The sequence below is a fragment of the Nelumbo nucifera genome, chromosome 1 (assembly GCF_055504915.1).
Source record: "Nelumbo nucifera cultivar China Antique chromosome 1, China Antique-T2T, whole genome shotgun sequence".
In the NCBI taxonomy this organism is placed as follows: domain Eukaryota; kingdom Viridiplantae; phylum Streptophyta; class Magnoliopsida; order Proteales; family Nelumbonaceae; genus Nelumbo; species Nelumbo nucifera.
Genome location: NC_142649.1, coordinates 54,407,482 through 54,431,354, shown reverse-complemented (window position 1 = coordinate 54,431,354; position 23,873 = coordinate 54,407,482). Strand labels below are relative to the sequence as shown.

Below are 23,873 nucleotides of genomic sequence, written 5' to 3'. Positions count from 1 at the left end.
GCTGGGTCCGTAGGTGAGGTCGGGATCGCGACTGTTTCTTCTGTTGGCGAGGCTCATTCTTCGCCTTGCTCCGTAGGCCGCTCCAGATCGAGGTCGCCGACCGGCTTGGACTTGCCCTTTAGGGCGGCAACGTAGCACTTGCGGGATTCGAGCTGGTCGCCTCGCACTACCCCCACACCGAAGTTCGTAGGGAACTTCATCGCCAAATAGTAGGTGGAGACCACCGCCCGCAGGATATGCGTGATTGGCCGTCCTATTATGGCATTGTATAGGGAGGGGGTCGCGACCACCAGGAAATCGTGGTTGAGCCTGACCGCACAAGGCCACGTTCTGACTTCCACGGGCACCGTTATTTTTCCAAGGGGCCTGACTTCCTCCCCGCTGAAGCCCACCAGGGGAGTGCTTGCAGGTTTTAGTTCGCTCCTTGGCAGCTGTAGCCGATCAAACGCCGACTTGAATAGGATGTCCGCCGAGCTGCCTGAATCTACGAGCACGCGCCTAACCTCGAAGTCGCTGATCCTGAGTTTAATGACAAGTGCGTCGTCGTGAGGGTAGCGAACTCCCCGCGCGTCGTCTTCTGTGAAGAGGATCGGCTCCTCGGTCTTCGGCCTTTTCGGGGGGTTCCGCTCATCGAGGACCGCTTCGCGAACTGAGGTCCGGGCTGCCGCTGATGTGCACCCCGCCACCACCGAACCTCCCACAATTACATGGATGGTTCCCCAAACTGGCCTTTCGGCCGGAGGCTGTCACTGCATCGGTTCGGCAGGCTTGCTGCTAGTCTCCGGGGCGTCTTTTAAGTGTTCGCCGAGCTGATCCGCTTTATTGCTATTATTGTTGTGCTGTACAAAGTTTATTAAGTATCCGCGACGGATGAGCCCCTCTATCTCGTCTCGGAGGTTATTGCACTGCTCGGTACTGTGACCGTGGTCCCTATGAAAACTACAATACAAAGTCTTGTTTCTTTCGTTCGGATTTCCCTTTAGGCGAGGTGGCCATTTCACGTATGGGGCGTCCTTGATCGTCATTAGGATCTCGGTCCGCCTCATGTTCAGGGGCGTGTAATCCGTCCGAACTGGCAGGGGAGCTCGGAACGACTGGTTCGGTTTTGGATCCCGGGCCGGGTTTCTTCGGTCGGCCGAGCTAGAGGGCTCGCCGTCCCTCTTTCTTTTCTCGTTTTCACCCTCGGTTCGCTGGTTGATTTCCTCCTCCGTTCTCATGAACTTGTCCGCGAGCTTGAGGAATTCGGCCACGGTCACGGGCTGGTTGGCTACCATGTGCCATTTGAACTCCTTGTGCGTCACCCCTCTTTTTGCTGTGGCGAGCTGCACCGTGGGGTCTAACCGCGATATCTGTAAGCATGCCTCATTGAATCGCTTGATGTAGCCCCGTATGGGTTCTCCTTCCCTCTGGACTACCGCGAAGATGCTTTCCTCTGCTCTGGGGCACCGTTTGCTGGTGACAAAGTGTGCAGTGAAGACCTGCACGAACTGAGCCCAACACTTTATCGATCCGGGGGCCAGGTTCCTGTACCAAGTGCGGGCTACCCCCTTGAGGGTGGTGGTGAAGGCCACGCACATGCATGATTCGCTGGCTCTGGCGAGGTGCATTTGGGACTGGAATGCGTCCACGTGGTCGTTGGGGCCGAAGGACCCGTCATACTTGTCTAGGGGCGAGAGCTTGAAATCTCTGGGCAAGGGGACTGCCAGGAGTTCTGAGGCGAGGGGGGAAGGAACTGAGAGAATCGGGGCGACTCCTACCTCGTCCGAGCTCGTCTCGCCTTTGCCTCTGAGCTCGGATAAGACGCGGGTGGCGGTTCGCCGACTTCGACGGCGCCGTCGCTGCTGAGTGGGCCTTGTACTGGCGCTGCTGGCCTCCGTGTTGCTGAGCTCGATGGGCTCGGAGTGCTGGTAGTCCGCTGCTGCCAGTGCGCCGAATCGGTTTTCCACCAGTGGGGACTCCAGTTTGGAGACCCGAGGTGCCGACCTTGTGGGCGAGGTTCCTGATCCGCCTGCGAGCTGCGAGGCGGGGATGACTTTTCTTTCTCTCCGGCCTGGGGACGAGGCCTGGCTGTTTGGGGGATTCTGGGGCCTAGAGGCCTTTCCTTGGTGGAGGCGCCCATCCTGTGGAGAGGCCTTGACTGGCTTCGGGGCAGGGTGGCGAGGTGGAAGTAGTGGTTGGTTCGGTGTCAGTTGGGGGAACTGCTATTGATAGTGGTATTGGGAGAGGTTGTGTAACACTTGGTGCTGGTGAAGCTGGTGTTGCTGGAACTGCTGCATCTGGGCTTGCATTGCCCGCATGCACTGCATTAAGTCGTCCAACCGATTTTGGCTAGTTGCCAGGGGGACGACGGTTGATTCAGTGAAGGTAGTCTCGATGGGAAGAGGGAAGGGGATGTTTGCGGAAGGTAGGCTTACAGGTGCCACTGCTTGTGGCGTAGTCAGATTGGGGATTCCATCCACCGAGAGGGGGATGGTGAACTGCCCAACACACACCACGGGAACTTGGGGCTGTTCCCCGGTGGTGTTTGTCTCTGTGCCGCGTCCGGCGTTGCTAGATGAAGCCATGAGTATTGAGTTTCTTAGAGAAGAAGAAAAGGGTATGGAAGTTTTGGAGGGAGGCTTTTTGAAGCGTTCCCACAGACAGCGCCAATTGATGATGCACAATCTGGCCGGTCTTAGCTGTCGATGATCTTGCCTCTGAACTGAGTAACAGGGACCTGAAACGGAAGGAGAAGAGAAGCTCCATGGAGAACCCGGCGTAAGGGCTCCGAAGCTCAAGTTAGAATCCTTCAAAGGCAAGATAAACCAGATAGCGTGAAAGTTAGCATACCTCGTTCCTGGGGGGTAGAAACCTTTTATAACCACCTCGCGCACTCACTTTCAGGCCTCCGTCAGGTCGGGCATGATTACTTCTAAACTCCTGCCAGTTAGGGTGTCATTTCCTCTGGCCGGACAGAATCGCCACTGTTCCTTTTGTCGGAGCCGTCTCTGCGGCTAGTGACGAAGGTTGCTGGTGGCGGTGGCAGGAAGCCGTTTGAAATGCGGCTGTCGGGCTCGGTAGTGAGCTTGGACTTGCTTCTGATGTTCGCTTTGGGCGCTTTACTGTCCCGAGCTGCTTGCCTTTGCCACGTGTCGGGCGATCGCGAGGTCGGGCCAAATTTCCCTTTATCATACCCCTAACACTTTTGCATAGAAAATATAATTGACTAAATAGAGAAGAATAGAGTGGTTGTCTATGTTTTACTAGGTACAAAAATGGCATTTTTATTTTTAGGATAGATTTTAGTAAATTCAAGAATCTATAAGGGGTGTATATATATATATATATATATATATATATATATATATATGTATGTATGTATGGAATATTAAAAGAAATTGAAGAAAAATTTTCAACACAGGGTTCACATATAACAAGAAACTCATCTGGATAAGGTTGTTCAAAGAATCATGTGGCAATGTTGATGATATTGTCACTTGCCAAAAATTAGTCTTGGGTTGCCTCTTGAGCTGCCATTGAATATGAATCTAGGTATTCGATGCTTTTGGGTTGATCAAAAACTTAATGAGAGATACCCTAATTCTTGTCTACCCAACACCTGCAATCACTTGCCATTTCCTTAGATGTCAAGCATCACTTAGGCACACTTATGTTGACACCTAGCCTTAACACCATGAAATGAATTAGAAAACAAACAATATAGACGTTTTACCAATAAATAACACAAAAGGAAAATTGATAACATAAAATATCTATAGCTACAAGGTCTAAAGTTGGCCAAAATTAACACCAAAATCTAAGCATTCCAAATGTTTAAACTTTGTGTGGTAAATCTACTACTCTATCATCAGGAAAAAATTCATTGTTTCCCTTCAAAGATCCTTTGTTCATCTCCTTCCAGATATCCCAAACAATTAATTAACCATAAATTGAAGATGTTTATCCCACCTTCGATTTTGAAGTCTGCATTCCGATTCGACTATGACTTTTTATTGGTAGTTAGAAGTGGATACGTTATTAATTAGGGTACGGAGTTTGTTTGCACCTGGCCCTACAATTTTGAAACCAGACTTTGACTTCTCATGGTTTCAACTTTAGCTGTAAAGCCAACACTTCCTTTGGTTTTTACCCCCAACACAAAATATCAAAATAGGAATGTTAGTGATAAGAAAAAAAAAAAAAGACTGCAATTGCATGGAAGATGATCATCGAAGAGGGTTATCATCTGCGAAGGAATGAGTTATAGGATTCAAGGTCTGATTCTATCTAAAACTCTCCCAGGAGATGAGATTGTTCTTCTGTGAGGTGGAGCTTCTTACCGTGAGGGCCTTCACCACCACCATCACCCAAGCCAGTCTCTTCTTCTTCTTCTGCACTTCCCACTTCTTCTGTACCTGAGGGGATTTTATTTATGTGCAGCTCTTTCATCCCGCTACCACCATTTGAAAGGAAGAAGAAGATTTGAATTAGTGCTTTTCCATGTTTAGCAATTCTATCAGAAACTAGAAAGAAAATAAAAAAGGCCAAAAATTTACAAGTGGATCGGACTAACCTACTAAGAGAGAAAAGATTGATCCAGTATCCTCCAAAAAGCCATAAAGAAAAAGAAAAGAAGAGACTCACATGTTGGAAGAAAGCCAAGACTCCATCTGAAAATAAACTTGATCAAAAAGGAAGGAAAGAAAAGGAGACAAAATGTACTTTAATGTGAGCAAAAAGAGAGGAAAAGAAGAAACAAGCAAAACTAAATTGGAACTAAACCCAGCTATAAACCAGATCCAAGACATATACATAAATCAATAGTCAAAGAGATTAAAAAAAAGTCGAGTAAATTAGAAGGATTGAAAGAATACAAGTTTTAACATTACAAATCATAAAAGAAATTGAAAGCCCATAAACAGAGAAGGCACGAACTTGAATAAATGAACACAGTGATAAAACCTTTGAAAAATTTTGCTCTCCCTCAGCATCGCCATCTTTGTCGGATTTTCCAAAACCATCAGTGTTCTCGTGGCTAATCTCAACCGTGTCTTCTCGGCCTCCACCTCCACCTCCATGCTTGCCGCTGCTGGTGTGTCGACATCTCGAAAAACACCAGCCTTCAAGCAGAACCTGAAAGAAAATGAAGGAAAAAATAAAAAAGAATTGAAAAAGACCAACTAAATTAAAAACCAAAAGGGTTTTTTTTCAGCCACTCCCACCTACTCTAACAATGACGGACATCTGTGACTACGACACCCTCTTGTTGTTGGCTCCCCTCTTGGGTAGTTGTCTTGGGTTTCTCTGCATACTCTGATTTTCCACTTTCTTGTCCATCCTTCTTATAAGAATGGCAGAAGTAGAATAGTAACTGTTCATAGATAAACCATCGTGGAAGCGTCAATCTCTTTGAATGTAGGAGATGAAACCGTTTGGAGGAAAGGTACTCAATTCAAAAGTGAGAGATGAAACTTCTGTGTTTTATTTGTATTTATACTATTAAAAGCATCATTGAGGGTGTGGAACTTTCTCTTTTACTAAACTAGACTTATTTTTTAATTTAATTCCTCTTTAATTCCGAGGGCTAATAATGTAATATTCCTTACAAATTTTCACCTTATTTAATTCCCTTCTCATTAAGCCTTATAGTTAAAGAACTAATAGACCTTTTCTCATATTAAATTTTGTATTTACTGTATTTTTATTTAATAAATTCTAATAATTAGATCTTTACCAAATACTTTTTAACAATATGAAACCCATATTTTTTAAAAGGGTAAAATGCTAAAACCTCCTGTGAAGTTTCTAGCCATTGCTGAAACTTCTCTTGAAATTTGGTATTTGCAATCACCTCCCTTGAACTTTTTAACACAATGGCAATCACCTCCCCTGAAACTTCTTAAGGAAGGTGAATGCAATTACCAAACTTTAGGGGAGATTTTCCACTTAAGGTTAATATTGTCATTTTCCACTTTCATCTAATGGAAGGTCGGTTAAGTAAATTGATTGCAAACTATAGGGGATGTTTTAGTAAAACAAAACCTATAGGATAGATTTTAATAAATTCATGAACTATAGGGGTGTTTTAGTAAATGACCCTATTACATGCATATATATATACACGCTTTTGTGTTTTATTTATATTTATACTATTAAAAGTATCACTTAGTGTGTGGAACTTTCTCTTTTACTAAACTACCCTTGTTTTTAATTTAGTTCCTCTTTAATTCCGAGGATGTTTTAAGTAAATTGATTGCAAACTATAGGGGATGTTTTAGTAAAATAAAACCTATAGGATAGATTTTAGTAAATTCATGAAAATATAGGGGTGTTTTAGTAAATGACCCTATTACATGCATATATATATATATATATATATATATATATATATATATATATATATATATATATATATTATATACTTGTGTGTTTTATTTATATTTATACTATTAAAAGTATCATTTAGCATGTGGAACTTTCTCTTTTACCAAACTACCCTTGTTTTTTAATTTAGTTCCTCTTTAATTTTGTGGGCTAATAATATAATATCCCTTACAAATTTTCACCTTATTTAATTCCCTTCTCATTAAGCCTTATATTTAAGAAACTAATTGACATTCTCTCACATTAAATTTTTTATTTAAGGTATTATTTATTTAATTAATTCTAATAATCAGATCTTTATCAAATACTTTTTTAACAATATAAAACCCATATTTTTTAAAGGGTAAAATGCTAAAACCTCCTGTGAAGTTTCTGTCCATTGCTGAAACTTCTCTTCAAATTTGGTATTTACAATCACCTCCCCTAAACTTTTTAACACAACTGCAAGTAGACCCCTTATCTTATAATCATCTAATAAGCTACAATTTTAAACTTTCTTTTGTTGTTATTCATAAAGTTTGCATTACGCTATGCATAAAAACAATTTCAATGGTAACTACATGGGTATTTTGGACATTTGTGTGCCTCTTCTCTTGTTAGAAGATTCTAAGAGAGGGGATTTACTTGCAATTGTTTTATAAAGTTCAAGGAAGGCGAATGCAATTATCAAACTTCAGGGGAGATTTCAACAACGATAAGAAACTTCAAGGTAGGTCTCAATAATTTATTCTTTTCTAAAATTAACCAAAAAAAAAATGAAACCATTCTTCCATACAAGTGGTGGATAATCCAATTCTACCATTTGCGGTCAACTGAGTGAATCTTTGTGGGACATTTCTCTAATATTTTATATTAATCATAATAAACAAAAATAAGTGTCATAAACAAGAATTGTTTATATTGACAATGGAAATGAAACACAAATTTTTAAAACCAACCAAAAAATGAAATTAATTTCCTCTTTGGTCCAGATCAACAATTCAACTTTTAGTTCAAATGTGCCAATATTTGATGTCATAATTAAACAAGAAAAACTAAAAAAATAATCAAAATAAAAAAGAACATAAATTTTGCAAAAAAGAAAATAGGCACATCTCTAATATTGTATATTCATCATATTAAACAAAAATAAGTGTTATAAATAAGTTATATTTATGCACATGTTATAAAAAATGTAATTTAAATTTAGTCCATTTTTAATTATGAGGGCAAAAATGTAATTTAAACTATTATTTTTCTCCTCATTAAGTCATATATTTGAGGTGGCAACGCCTATTCTATATCATTAAATGATATGTTTAAGATATTTTCTCACCAATAAATTTTGTTATTAGATCTATATCCAATACTTTTAACAATAAATCTCATTTTTCTAAGTTGAACCAAAAAAATGAAATTGTCCTTTTGTCTAGGTGGTGGACAAGCAAACTCAACTATATGTGTCAAATGGGTCAAGCCATGATGTCATAATTAAATAATAAAAATTAAAGAAAGACAAAAACAAAAAAATACATAATTTGGATGTATATTACTATCTTCATCATCTAAAGGAAAATCAAGATCCATATTCATGAGGGTTTGGCCTTAATGTCTTTTTGAATAAAATTAATAAATAGAAAATAAAATTGAAGATGTCATTCTTACCCCTAATAAAATGTGGGTGACTGCTCCATTTAGTCAATTTTATTCTCTATTCAAAGAAGATATGCATTGTAACGAACAATATGGATACCATCGTTCCCTCTTCTTCATCCTATAGAAAAAAAAAAATTGTTTGGTAAATTTGCAAACCAAACATTAATTTTTCCTTTCTAAGAGATTAATGTGAAGTTCTAAGAGTACTTACCAATTGATGGTGGCTCAATTGGTTGGGCCTTTGGCTTGTTGTAGAGGAGATTTGGGATCAAATCTCGTTGCTACTAGGGTTGGGGAGTTATAGGTATAGGGGATGGACTACCCCCAATTGTGTGGCCCCATCAATCAAAAACATAAAATAAAATAAAATAAAAAAGGAAAGAAAAAGAACTACCTAAAACACTTTCTGGAAGAAATGGCCTTGGGCCCATGCACTTAAACATTTTACAATCAGTTTAGGCAGTCACATGACCATTCCTAGATGGCAACACACAAAATCACAAATGGTCTTAAATGGAAGATCGTTTAAGTAATAGATTGTAAAATATTGGGGGTATTTTAGTTATAAAACACAAACTATAGGGTAGCTTTAATAAATTTGTGAAACTGAATGTGGTGTTTTATCAAACTATAGGATAGCTTTAATAAATTTGTGAAACTATATTGTATCAACCGAACTGATTATAATGGTTCTAGATCCAATTTTGTCCTCATTAATAATTGGGCCGGTTCTACTTCTTACCTGTCCCAAATTGATTCAAGCTTAGAAATGATTATTTTATTAAATTATATATAATATTTCTTAATTTTTTATAATTTTTATCATATTTTTTGTCTAAAATGGTGAATTTGATAGATGATAAATAATTATATTAGTTAAAAATGTTTAACTTATTAATATATATATATATATAATTTAGAATTTTTCTATCATTTCTATTAATTAGGACGGTTTTGGGTCTATAATTTCGTTCTGATTAATAATCAATTTGGGGCTAGTTCCACCTAGACCCAACCCAATGACAATCCTAAGGAAATGCTTCAAATGAGGTCCCAAAAGAGCAAATGCTTATATATTTTATGTTTTAAGACTTGTTTGGTAATGACTAGGGGTGGCAATTTTTCACCCAACCCGCTGAATTCAGCCAACCCACCCAGTATCTAACCCGCCCATTTACTTGGTGGGTTGTGTGATCAACTCATCACCCAACTTGTCCATTTAAATGGGTTGGGTTGGGTTGTGGATAACCATTGGGTTAACCATTAGAGACATTAGTATTAATTCTTTAGCCTCTTTTTTTTTTATTTTCTTCATTTGAATTAAATAATTTATAATTAATGCATTAATTTGACCCAAGTCCAGACCAATTCAACGCGGTTTGACCTGATCCAACATATACCGATCTGGGTCGACTCGAATCCGAAATAGACCTCGGATGGGATGGCTCGGTTCCACTTGCTTTGCCCAGTTTGGGTCATCCGGTCCAACCACTATTCATACAGCCCAGCTCGACCCGGTAAAAGCTGAAACGGGTCGACCCGAATCCGAAACGGTTCGGACCGAGTGGGGTTCGAACCCTAAATTGCCCCGCTTGCTTTTCCCGATTTGGATCATCTAGTTTGATTCATATCTGTACAACCCAACCCAAATCTGGTCCAGTCCGATTTACTTCTTTTGACCCACTTCGGGCCAATCGGTTCGGCCCCAGACCCGTGCACCAACCTGATATGAGCCGACCCAAGTCAATTCACCATTTGACTGAACTGGTCCGGTCTGGTCCGACTGGATTGAACCGTCACGGTCGAGGTTTGGACCAACCGAACTGAACTGGTCCGGTCCGGTCGAGTCTGGTCTGACTGGACTGAACCGGTTCGAGCGGGGTCTAGTTTTGAATTAAATAATTTATAATTAATGCATTAATTTTCTATTAATTATTGACTAAATTTAGTTTTGTCTTGAATTGACACACTTCACCCAACATAAATCCAAATCAATTTGACCCAAGTTCGGACCAATTCAATGCGATTTGACCTGATCCAACATATACCGATCCGGGTCGACTCGAATCTGAAATAGACCTCGGATGGGATGGCTCGGTTCCACTTGCTTTTCCCAGTTTGGGTCGTCCGGTCCAACCATTATTCATACAACCCAGCTCAACCCGGTAAAAACTTATACGGGTCGACCCGAATCCGAAACGGGTCAGACTGAATGGGGTTTGAACCCTAAATCACCCCGCTTGCTTTGCCCGATTTGGATCGTCTAGTTTGATTCATATCTGTACAACCCAACACAAATCTGGCCCGGTCCGATTTACTTCTTTTGACCCACTTCGGGCCAATCGGTTCGGCCCCAAAACCGTGCACCAACCTGATATGAGCTGACCCAAGTCAATTCACCATTTGACTGAACTGGTCCAATCTGGTCCGACCGGATTGAATCGGCACAATTGGGGTTTGGACCAACCGAACTGAACTGGTCAGGTCCGATCAAGTCTGGTCTGACCGGACTGAACCGGTTCGAGCAGGGTCTAGTTATGACCGGACTGATCCGGATCTAAATGGTTCAACCACTAGTTGTATAAAAATAGCGTGCATGTAATGTGATTTGAACCTTTATCACTTGTGTAAATAGCAATTACTATTACCACTAAGCTATGACTAACTTATTCATTAAAAATGAGTTAGTTTTTTTGTTTAAGTACATAAATATAAGATTAATGGGTTTGGGCGGGTTGGATTGGATTAAAGTGGGTTTGGGTTGAATGCAACCCATTTAGTTTTATATAACTAGGTCATTGACGGGTTAAATGGGTTGGGTTGAAACTCAACCCAAACCAAACCCAACCCAACTCGTCCAATTGCCACCACTAGTAATGACAAGCATGTCATTCTTAAGACAAAAACTTGTATAGTTTTCAACATATGACCCAACTACGCATCAAGAGGGAGTCACAACAATGAACATATGTAGTGGTTTTCAAATGTACAGAAAAAAACAAAAATTCAAATAATATGTTACAAAAATATGTCTTTACACCTCATTACGTATGTGGTGGTTTTCAAATGGGGTTTTCCTTTCATAGGTGTCAAAACAAGAAAGGGAAGAAAACCCCCTATGGGTTCACAAGTGAGAAACTTACACATGTATCTAATAGATATGGGGAACTAATGTTGAAACGACTGAAAATTAATTGTTTCATGGCTGAATCAGCTAGGGTTACTTGCCAAATTTAGAAACAAAATTTTAATCTGAATTCGAGAACTGGATTCTTGGGTTTTAGAGAATTGCATTCTTTTTGGATCGATCTAGCACTATAATGAATCAGATTTGAAAACCAAAAGTAAATTGAGCATACCTAATAAAGAGTCCATAAATTGCGGCTCCCATAGTGGTAGTTAACATCCAAAACTCAAACTGAAATAAGCCTCCCAACTGAAAATCGCACAGTTGAAGCCATAAGTCGATCCTGGATCTAGTTTTCAGTTGAATCCGATCCCCAACAACCTTGGACATATGCAGCTGTGAGAACCACTTCAGTTCTGTTGTTTTTCTTCAAAAGCATAGTAGAGAATAATGGAAGAACAGGGTCCTCATAAGATAGTTCGCATTAGGGTTCATGGGAAGCAAGGTAAAAGAGAAAAGGTGCAAGGGTGTACCTAGAATAGTGTAGGTCGAACTCTCCCTCTTGTTTCTACATATAGACCTCATTCCTAATGTAATTAGGACTAATCCAAATCCAATTTCGGTTGAGTCTCTAATTACATTAGATAATATGGAGGTTTAAACCCATATCCATACTTATATTTGACCCAAATTACAGGATAACTTAAGCTATCATGTGATTAGTTTAACTAGTCTTGCTAGTTATTGGGTTAAGGCCCATTTCTTCAAGTGGTTCATTTATATAACTGTTGCAAGACTTATTAGGCTTTAATAATGTATGGCATGGGACCTACAAAGGTCTCATATCAGTCCATATATGTTCACCCATGTCGGGAAACACATGGGCCAAATTTTGGTCTCAATTTGGCTCTAATCTAGCCAAATTCTGGGCTTTGATATTGCAAGACAATGAATCCTTGGGTAAATTGAATTGGGCTCAATCTAGGCCCAACACTTAAGTTTAATGACCCTTGGTTTCAGATACCTTATAAATTCAAAGGATAATGTATTGATATAAGATAAAACACATTAGGTTTCAACCCTATAATGGTATGTTGCTTTTAACTTCTTAGTCCTAAATAATCAAAACACTACTTATAGGAAAGGACATCTTCTCTAACTACTAAATTTAGTATACATCAATTTGATTGAAGCTAAAAGCATATATTATCTAATAGCTCCCACTTGCACTTAAGTCCAAATAGGTATAAGTATCAGTCTCATATTGTCTATGTGCCCTCAAATACTTTTTATGTCAATGACATAGTCAATGGGTCTGTTACATTATCCATTAATGCTACCTTCTGAATTTGAATGCATCCTCTCTCAACAATCACTTGTAAGATATGATATTTCCTCTTAATGTGCTTAGATTTCGAGTCGGCTCACAACTCTTTGGCTTAAGCAATCACTCTACTGTTGTTACATAACAATGGAATGGGTGACGTGCTTGAGGGCACAACTCCTAACTCTTGGATGAATTTCTTCATCCAAACTGCTTTCTTGGCAGCCTCACTTGCAACAATGTACTTAGCCTCAGTAGTAAAACTTACCATGGACCTTTGTTTGCTACTTCTCCAACTGACAACATAGGATCCCAACATAAAGATGTATCTAGATATAGACTTTCTATCATTTGGATCTGATTGAAAATCGACATTTATATACCTAATCATTTGTAGTAGACTATCATCAAAGATAAGACAATAGTCTTTTTCTCTTCTCAAATATTTTAGTAGGTTTTTCACAGTTTTCTAATGTTCCTATCTTGGGTTGGACTAGTATCTATTCACAACACTAACGACCTATGCAGTGTCAAGTCAAGTGCACAACATGACATGCATGATGTTCCCTACAGTATAAGCATAGGGAACCTTTCTCATGTCCTCTATCTCCTCAGGAATCTTAGGTGATATTCCCTTCCATGTTGACGTACCTCTTACCTAAGCTACACCAACTACTAGAGAGGGCAAGGGAGATCAATGTTGCCACAACTACTAGTTCAAGTTACTATATTAACCCAAAAGATGGTTCGATTACAGCGGTGGAAGTTGGCTTTTATATTTCTTTATTAAAATATTTAGTTCTTTAAATATTTAAAGAATATGTAAAAGATTTAAAATTTTTCATTACTTGAATTTTATTTATTTTAAAGTTATTATATAATATTAAATATTTTGTTATAAAATTATTTAACTACTTTTAATGTTTTGTTATTTAATATATCTAGTTATTTAAATATTTAAATAGTATTTTATTTTTGTAGTGTTAAATTTTTTATATTTAAATAACATTTATATTGAATAATCTGTAAGATTATAATTTATATTGTTAGTACATAATTTTGTGATGAATTTTGTAAATATAAAGTTATTAATATTATGGATATTATTAAATCTATTATGATTATTTTCGTGCTTTTAATAAATACTTTAAAGTTATTATGTAATTTCATTATTATATTTAAATAATTCCTAAATTTTTTAATTCAAACTTTCTATATATATATATATATATATATATAAATTGGTCCTACCATATCAGCCGCCCTCTCCTTGCTTGAAACCCCTTCCTAATTTTCTGTTTTTTTTTATTTTTTTATTGTTTTAATTCCACATAATTACCCATTAAACCAATAATGAAATAACATATGCTTAACTATTTCTAACAATCATAAAGAAAGACGGATTTGCTTTTCTAATGTTTAGCCAAATGGCACCACTTTCCCTCACTTCCTCCTAAATTGTCTCTAACTCCTATTTATCTCCTAAATTATCTCTAACACCTATTTATCTCTTAAATTATTTCTAACTTAGTAGAGAGATTCTCTCCTAAACTATCTCTTGTTAATTCCTATTTATCCTCTCCCCCACTTTTTATCTATATCTATCTAAAAAAAGTTTCAATTAAAAAAATTCAGAATTATTTAAATGTTATACACTAAATTTAAAATATTTATTCAAAACACAAAAAAATAACAGATTTAATAATATTCATATTATTAATAAATCAATATTATTACAAAATTCATCATCAAATTTTGTAGTAACAATATAAATTATAATTTTACGAATTATTCAATTTAAATATTATTCTAATAATAAACATTTAACATTAAAAAAGAAAACATTATTTAAATATTTCAATAACTAAAAATCTTAAATAAAAAACATTAAAAATAGCTAATATAAAAAAATATTTAATATTACGTAATAACATTAAAATAAATAAAATTCAAATAATGAAAATTTTTAAATATTTTACATATTATTTAAATATTATTTAACATAACAAAATTCTAAATAGTTAAAATAACGAAATTATGTAATAAATTTAAAAAAAAAATCTTAAAAGTAGAAAAATAATTATAATAGAATTCATAATATTCGTATTAATAATAATTTAATATTTTACAAAATTAATAACGAATTATGTAATAATAGTACAATTATTATTTTATAGATTATTAAATTCATTAAATAATTAATATTTTAATAATTTAAATAAAAATATTATTTCAATAGCTAAATAATATTGTAAATAACTAATTTCACTTATATCAATTAATAATTATAGAAAATAACTATCAACAAAATTATATTTATTAGTAATAATTTTACAATAAAATTGTATATTCATTATTTATATATACTATAATTAATATTTATTTTATTTTCAGTAATTATTTATTGTTTTTATATAAATATGCTTTCAATAATTATTTATAAATGTATTGTTATTTTTGTTATTTAATATAAAATTATCAATAATTATTGGAGATTAAAAAACTATTATTTAGCTTTTGAAATTTAATTTATCGTATTTATTTTATTTTTGTTATAAATTAATTTTTAGTAATTATATATTTTTATAATTTATAGATTAATACTTATTAGAGATTAAACTATTATTTAAGATTACACTATTTATTGACTAATTTAGTATATTTTCAGTATTTATTATATTTTTGTAATTATTGTATTTTTATTATATATCTATTATATTTTCATTATAAGCTTATGTTCAATGATTGTGTACGTTTATTATAAATTTTCAATAATTATTGGAGATTTAACTATTGTTATTTATTAGAGATTAGACTATAAATTTAGTTGAAATTAGGAGTGTTCAATGATTGGTTCAGTTCAGCTGCAGGCTGTTTCGCCAACCAAATTGATCTGGTCAAGTCCGTAGTTTGTCACTCGAAACCGATTGACCATCGGCGAAAACCCACCAAATCGAGTTGTATCAATTTGGGTCTATTTTCGGTTTAGCTTGTTTGTTCAAAAGATTTAAACTTAAAAATTAACTTTAAATTTCATAAATTACAATGAAATTATTAAAAAATGAATTACAAAAATTAAATCTATGATATAAAACATTTTAGAATAACAAATATGGGAATTTTCCTACTTTCCTGTATTAAAAAATAAATTTAAAATATAAAATATTAATATATTTATTAAACCAAAGCTGATCTAAAATACTAGAAAACTGACCAACTCGGTTGAGTTTGAATGGATTGTTTATTAAAAAGTTAAAATATAAAACAATTATATACTCTTATGTATTTCTATTGTTTAACTTTTGCTTAACAAAAGCACGGGTCCCCGTCGCCATGCCTCTCTTTGCTCTATTATCCCCACCCTGCATTCTCTTTGACTCTCTCCGCTCCCCTTCCCACCACTCCTATTAAGCCATGTCACCCAACTACCTAAAAATATTCCTATAATCTCTCTCATAAGGTATCTTGTTTAAACCAATAGGAATGTATCATGTTGCCCCACTCCCTAATCAATTCCTAAAATGCATCCCCCAATCTATATCCACTCTCCCTCATTTAAAATATTTATATTAATTAATAAATAATTAAATATGGTTAATATTTAATCCCACCCATATTCAATGAATATTAAATAGTGTTATTACCAAAAGTTAATAAATATGGTTTGTAAATTACCAAAAATTAATAAATATTGTTGTTAATTAACACATTAACAACATTTTATAGAAATTGAAAACTCTTTAACTAATTTCTATAAAATTGAGAATTATATTTAACAATTATCAAAAAGTATAAAATTTTAGTTATTATTATTATTATTATTATTACTAACCAAATACAAATGGGAGAAAAATATTATAATGTTAGAAAATAAAATTATTAATTAATTTATGTTGAAAAATAAAAGATAAATTAGTGCAATTTTGTTAGTAAACTACCAAATAAAAAATAAATATTTAATAACAATTTAAAAAATTTTCAATAAATCCCCATAGTTAAGCAAATGTATTAATTTTTTCAAAAATTTTCATAAAACTACATTTTCGTAAAATATCCTTTTTGAAATTAAAAGATATAAAGTATTTGAAAGTTTATTTAAAATGCATTAAATAATTATTGAAAATTATTAGAATATTTTGGAAATTTTAGGAAATTTGATAGATTTTGGAAAACCATTGAAAAATTATGTAATTTTCATTGCAAATTATTGAAACTTATTAAATATAAATGACTATGGGAAATGGAAAACTATAATTTGTATAAATAATTACACAAATTATTAAGATAAATTAGTATAATATTGGAAAAAGGAAACTATTGTTTAGTTTATATTAAAAATTATAAGATAAATTAGTTAGTATAATTCTATAAGTAAACCATTTAAAAAGAAAATAAATTATTTAATAAAAATTTAAATAAATTTTTAAAATTACACAAGTACAATAAATTTTTCAAAATTTTCATAGAATTACATTTTTGAATATTAAAGACAATTTGGTGTACTTTTAGAAATTTACCATGTGGTTGATACTCAATATATCATTTTGATCATTTCTATCATCAAATTGAATATCGGGTTGACGGAGACAGTATTCTCAAAATTAGATCAAACTAGATGGTTAGATCGGAAAAATTGGGAACCAGACACCGTTTCCCCTCAAAACCGCATTTTGTCCAAAAACCGTTTATTTGGTTAGCGAACCATTGACCTAGGCGATCAAATCGTCAACCCGGACAACAGTTTTTGGCCGTTTTTGTTTTTCTAATTTTTTACTTTTTTTTGTCAAAGTGGGTCATCGATTCGGACCAAACAATCAGACCATTCGACCCTAGAATAGTTCCCTATCTGATCCACTTTTAAAAACCTTGGACAGGGAGTGGGTGCCTTGCCTTGAGATTGGCTTGGTGTGCGGCATGGCCTAGCCCAAGGCCCGACCCATGGACCAACCCGATCCACAGCACGACACGGGCCCGTGCGGACTCAAACCGTGGGTCGTGCCGAACCGACCCCCCAAATTATCTTAGAGGAGGGAGGCACGACTTAGGACACCTCGTGGGCCAGCACGACGTGACTCGCACTTTGCGCGGGCCACATGCGGATTGTGTCGTGCCGACCTAACATGACCCAATTTACACCTCTACTTGAACCCGCCCAATACTGGGGACGGGGCATGTAAATTCGAAGATTCTCCATCCTTGATGAGGAGTGGGGTGCCTTGCCCCTGAACTTGCCCAACATTGAGGAGTGGTTACATTTCCCTAAACCTGTGTGACATTGGGGACGGGACGGGGATGGGGTAGAGTGTCTTTACTATGGGGTAGGGAAAGGGATGGGGTGCCCTACCCTGAAGACACCCTTGTTGTCATTCCTATATAATTAGTGGAATTAATAAAAATGTTAGTTTTTATAATTATTTTGATTTATTTAAAGTTAATCAAATTTTCATTTAAAAATAATAAAAAGAATAAAAATCATTAAAATTACTACAAATTATTAATAAAACTAAATTTATTAAAAAATATTTGTTCATATTCAATTAACAATAATTATTTTTTATAAATCAACATTAAATGAAAAATAAAATTATTAAATCTTTCAGATTCTCCCGTGCATCGCACTAGTATATATAAAAAGTGGGGGAGAGGATAAATAGGAATTACAGATAATTTATGAGAAAATAGGGGATAGTGGTGCCACTTGGCCTCTTTTTTTATTATTGGTTGTTAGAAATAATTTAGCCTCCTTCTTTCCTTATTCTTTTAATGGGTAATTATGTAGAATTAAAAAATAAAAAAAAAATTAAGAAGGGGTTTGTAACAAGGAGAAGCCCGCGGACAACCTTGTTCTCTGTATCGATTATAGAATAGATAGATTCTTTCCTTAACCCAAAAGATAACCACGGAAAGTCTCCTTCTCCTAATCAAAATCGGAAAGTCGCTTAACTTAGGAAATTAAAATCTGTTACTGTTACTACTTATATAGCTAGAACTTCCAAAACTCAGAAACCCATCAGGATTCACGACAGTAAATATACGCTTAACACTGGATTTGGTCTTCATAGTTATCTTATCGTTAAGCTCGGGTTTATTAATTCTAGGCTTTTGGTTCACGATTCTCGTCGTGTGTGGATTGAATTGATAATGGCTGAAGAACCCATCCAACTTGATTACTGGAGGAAGTTCTTTCGAGGTGCAGACGGGGATATCTTGACTGTTCTTGAGAATGCAATCATGGTGGCTGCTTTGGATTGCCCAGACGAGTTTAGGACGAAGAGGGGAAGAATCGTGGAGGAACTATTCTCTTGTGGGTTCAGCAACAGCAGCAGTAGGAGTCTCAGGTCTGATGTGTTGGAACCGGAAGCAGTGAAAGTAGGAGATAGCATTCAACAGAAGGGCGTCTCTACTGAGGAGAGTAATGTTAGTATCTGCAGCTCCAAGGATAGCAGCCAAGATAAGCCAACAGAAGTGCTGATGACAGAGGAAACTGAAGGAAGTGTGAAGACAGAAGAGATTGCAATTAGCGAGAGTCAGACTGTTGTTTGGGAGATTTTACGGATCAAAAGGAACCTTTCTGTCAGTCAAGATGAAGAGTCGGTGTTGGATTTGTTACAGAGGCTTCAGAGAATGGAGATTTCTGTTGTGACATTGGAGAAAACTGAGATTGGAAAGGCGATAAATCAACTCAGGAAGAAGACCGAGTCGAAACAGATTCGTCACCTAGCCCGGACTCTGATTCAGGGTTGGCAAACAATGGTGGACGAATGGCTGACCCAGAGGGACGACGTTGCTTTGCCTGGTGCAGCTCCGGCCATCACCACCAAGTCATCAATGGAGTTCAGCGAGAGCAAGGATGAAAAGAAGTTGGAGAAAAAACCTGCAGCCTTGCTAGAAGACTCAATAATCCGTGAGAAAATTGAAGCAAGCAAGAAGATTCATGAAGGATACCAAAAAGCAGAGAATGCCAAGAAGCAACGCTGCACAAAGTTCATGATGGAGTTGGACGGTCTTCCTATGGAGAGTACTGGCCACAGAAGCTCCCATGAGAAAGTTGAAAATCACAATGCAAAGCGATGATTATAGAAACTTGCTTTGATTTGCTTTTATTTGGTAGTTGAAAAAACACCAACTTGCTATGGCTTCACGTCTAGGCTATAATAGACTAATATGGGTATTTATCATATTAAAATATTTGATAATGAAACAAGAAAATATTTTGTTATCTATTTGTTTCACACCTGCTTAACTTGCCCTTGAAAAATCTTGTAAAAGGCAAACATAATATTCTTTGTTTTTTAGTCACTGAAAAATCTATGAACCTGTATTCAATGTCGAATAACATATATAAGCAAAACTTTAAAGTTAAGAATAAATGAGATGATATTAGAATTAGTGTTGCACAAAACCTAGAAACACAGATTCCAATGGTACAACACACTCACAGTAAAGTAAAAATAGAGATGTGAAAAGAAAAGAAAAAGAAACAGGGCACACAGATTTATGTAATTTTATTAATTCCCATTTGGGTTTGATACGATGGATAGATATTAGGAATGAATGCTACCAAATAAAAGAAGACAGTAGGAATGAATGTCTTCTTGTTATTGCATAAATTATCATGTCAAGTAAGTAGAACGAGATTTGAACAAGTTTAGTGGTCATCACCACAATAGTAATAACACAGAAGGTGCTAAACTGGTGCCACAAAGGCATTCATGATGAGTTCAGGACTTGGCATAAATCCGTGATGAGCTCTGAATTTGTACAGGCTTGCTATGAATTCAGATCCTAAAATAAGGTTATGATGATCTCAGAGCCGCCATGGGCCTGCAACAAATTTAAAGTCACATACTGAAGATAAATTCAAGGCCTCTGCGAGCTTGTGATGAGTCCAAGTTCATCACGAGGCTGCAATGAGCTCAAAAAGCCATCGCAAACCTGCAGAAACGAGCAAAGAAACACATGATTCATTAGCGTCGCGTGTGATAGAACGCCCAATAAGATTAAGAAAAGGCACAAGATTAATATCGACGTTATTCGTGCCACGCAAGTCTAAGAAACTTGCAAAAGGAAGTAGCCCATGTGTATTATGAGAATCCTCAAACGAATCGGAGATTCCTTTTCCTAATGGGAATAAAACACATTTATCTCATTCCTTTTGGGACCTCAAGATCTCTCCCTATAAATAGAGGTGTGGCTCACAACGAGAACATTCTTCTATCATTCTATTATCTCATCATTCTACCACCCTGTCACTCAGAGCTTTTAAACTTACCCTTTACTCTTGATCTTCCTTCGTCTTTCAAGAAGACCCGTGTGTAGCCTTACCACCACACTCACAACAAAATATTCTCTTCTTTTGGCATCTCTTTAATTTCTTATGTGATGTTCATGACACCCTAGAGATGGGATTTGGGTAGGATAATTGTTGGATTTTGTTTTGGGTACTTTGTAGGGAGCTGCTTATGGGACTTCGATTAACAATTTATTAAGTTCCAATGGATAATATAAATCTGATACTTTATGATAAAGAGAAAAAAAGGTAAAAGAAAAGATCAAGGGAGAATGACGGTTCAGCCTAAGGTCAGAATTTTTAGGCCCAAAATACAGTTGGGGTGGGTGTCAATTCACGGATGAGCATTGGTGTATAGAATTGGGGCTTTTGACCTTTTGAATGTTTATAGCTCTGCAGTGGAATTTAAAAATCTGCATTGAGCCTGTCCGTACTTCTCCGATAGATGATCAATAGGCAGATAATGGCATGAAGGGAATATGCCATGAAAAAGTAGGAACTTGCATGCATAAGCTGAACTTGATGGTTGTATTAGAAGCTGTGCAACCAATAATGACTCCCCACATCAGCCAACCATGCGAAGTGACGGATTGATCGGTACACTTTGTGGCTGATGTGGGGCGTTATTATTGGTTACATAAACCCTAATGCAGTCATCAAGCGCAGCTAATCTGGACTCAAAAACAGTTCATGGAGTTAGAAGAGGAAGTACTGGGCTGTTTTTTTTTTTTTCAAACCAAGAGGGGTTAGGCACAATTCAATATGTATCTATTCTATATATACAAAGCAGGGTGGCCTATTTCACCATCCCTCTCCTTGCTTCAAACCCCCTTCCTAATTTTCTGTTTTTTTAAATGTTTTATTTTCTTAATTTCACATAATTATCTATTAAACCAATAAGGAAACAGTATAGGTTAAATTATCTCTAACAATAATGGATAAAGAAAGAGGGATTTTCTTTTCTAATGTCCGTCCAAGTGGCACCACTATCCCCCATATCTTCTCCTAAATTATCTCTAATTCCTATTTATATCATAAATTATCTCTAATTTAGTAGAGAGTTTCTCTCCTAAACTATCTCTAATTCTTATTTATCCTCTACCCCAAATTTTCTTTATTATCTAAAGAAAGTTTGAATTAAAAAAATTTAAGATTTATTTAAATATTATAAATACAAAAAATACGAAAAAAAATAATAACTTTAAAATATTTATTAAAAATACAAAAAAATAATTATAATATTTTTAATAATATGCATATTATTAATGATTTTATATTTTTACAAAATTCAACACAAAATTATGTACTAACAATATAAATTATAATTTTACGGGTTATTCAATTTAAATGCTATTCAAATAATAAAAATTTAACATTAAAAGAATAAAATATTATTTAAATAATTCAATAACTAAATATTTTAAATAAAAATATTAAAAATATATAAATTATTGTATAAAAAATATTTAATATTACGTAATAACTTTAAAATAAATAAAATTCAAATAAAAAAAATTTAAATATCTTACATATTGTATAAATATTTAAATAAGTAAATATTTTAAATAATGAAATAATTAATATAACTAAATTTCAAATATTAAAATAACAAAATTATATAATAAATTTAAAAATTTCTTAAAAGTAGAAAAATAATAATAATAGATTTCATAATATTCAAGTTAATATTAATTTAATATTTTACAAAATTAATAACGAAATTATATAATAATAGTATAAATTATAATTTTATGGATTATTAAATTCAATAAATAATTAATATTTCAAAATTTTAAATGTTGATATTATTGAAATAACTAAATAATATTGTAAATAACTAATTTTACTTATATCAATTAATAATTCAAGAAAATAACTTCCAAAACATAATATTTATTACTAATAATTTTAAAATATTAATGTATATTTATATATACTCAAATAAATATTATTGTATATTCAGTAATTACTTATTTTATTTTTTGATGAAATATATTTTCATTAATTCTTTATTAAATTTCTGCTTTTTAACTTTTTAAGTTTAACTTTTAGAAATTATATATTTTTGTTATATTTTTTATTAATATTTATTATTAATTAAAGTATTATTTGAGACTACACTATTTATTTACTAATTTAATATATTTTCAGTATTTATTGTATTGTTAGTTCTTTATTGTATTTTCATTATAAATTTATTTTCAATAATTGTGTATTTTTTCTATAAATTTTCAATAATTATAGGATATTAAACTATTATTATTTATTAGTGATTGGATTATTAATTTAGCTGAAATTAGGAGTATTCATAGGTCGGTTCGGTTCAGTTGTAGGTTGTTTGGCCAACCAAATCGACCTAGTCATGTTGGGGAGTTGGTAATCCAAAACCAACTAACCATTAGTGAAAATCAAACAACTTGGGTTGTATCAGTTTGGGTTGATTTTTGGTTTGGTCAATTGGTTCAAAAGATTTAAATTTTAAAATTAAATTTAAATTTTAAAATTAAATTTAAATTTAAAAATTATAGTGGTATTATTAAAAAATAAATTATAAAATTATAAAAAAAAATATAAAATATTAATATATATCTATGGTCAAATTTCGTCGGTTTTGATCGGTTTACAAGTGGTCAAATCGAAACTGACGAAGCCTGATGGGTTGGGAAATTGTTGAACAACAGTTGATCGTTAATACTAGAAAGCCAACCAAATCGAGTCAAGTTGGTCGGTTGCACCGGATTGATGAACAACCCTAGCTGAAATTAATTATTGTTATTTTTGTATTGTAAAAAACTATTAAAAGTAGTATATAAAATATAACTAATTATTAATTATTTAAAAAGTTAAAAGATAAAACAATTGTATACTCTTATATATTTTTGTTGTTTAGCTTTCACTTAACAAAGGCTTGTGCATCGTGTGGGTCCCTGCTAGTACTAATATACTTGTGAATACGAATTCAAGAAATATGTTTGTAGAAAAAAAAAGTTTTCTAAATATCAACTCTTAACATTTTTTCACTCTATTTGGTAGTAGGGGTGAGCATTATTTGTTTAAAACCGAAATACCGAACCGAAAATTTTGGTTTCGGTTTTTTTGGTTTTTGGGTAATTCAGTTTGGTTAATTTGGCTCT

At 34.5% G+C, this 23,873-nt stretch overlaps 1 protein-coding gene and 1 long non-coding RNA gene across 2 annotated transcripts; one reads left to right on the top strand and one right to left on the bottom strand.

Moving 5' to 3' along the window:
• Positions 1-3,606: 3,606 nt before the first annotated feature.
• Positions 3,607-5,422, bottom strand: LOC104590229 (uncharacterized). Its single transcript, XR_734091.2, has 4 exons — positions 5,202-5,422; positions 4,942-5,112; positions 4,553-4,649; positions 3,607-4,432 (listed from the first exon to the last, which is right to left on the bottom strand). It is a non-coding gene; the product is annotated as an uncharacterized LOC104590229 (long non-coding RNA).
• A 13,168-nt stretch (positions 5,423-18,590) lies between these two features.
• Positions 18,591-19,523, top strand: LOC104590233 (putative mediator of RNA polymerase II transcription subunit 26b). Its single transcript, XM_010248804.1, has one exon. It carries the CDS (start codon positions 18,591-18,593, stop codon positions 19,521-19,523), a length of 933 nt encoding a protein of 310 aa, XP_010247106.1.
• Positions 19,524-23,873: the final 4,350 nt, after the last annotated feature.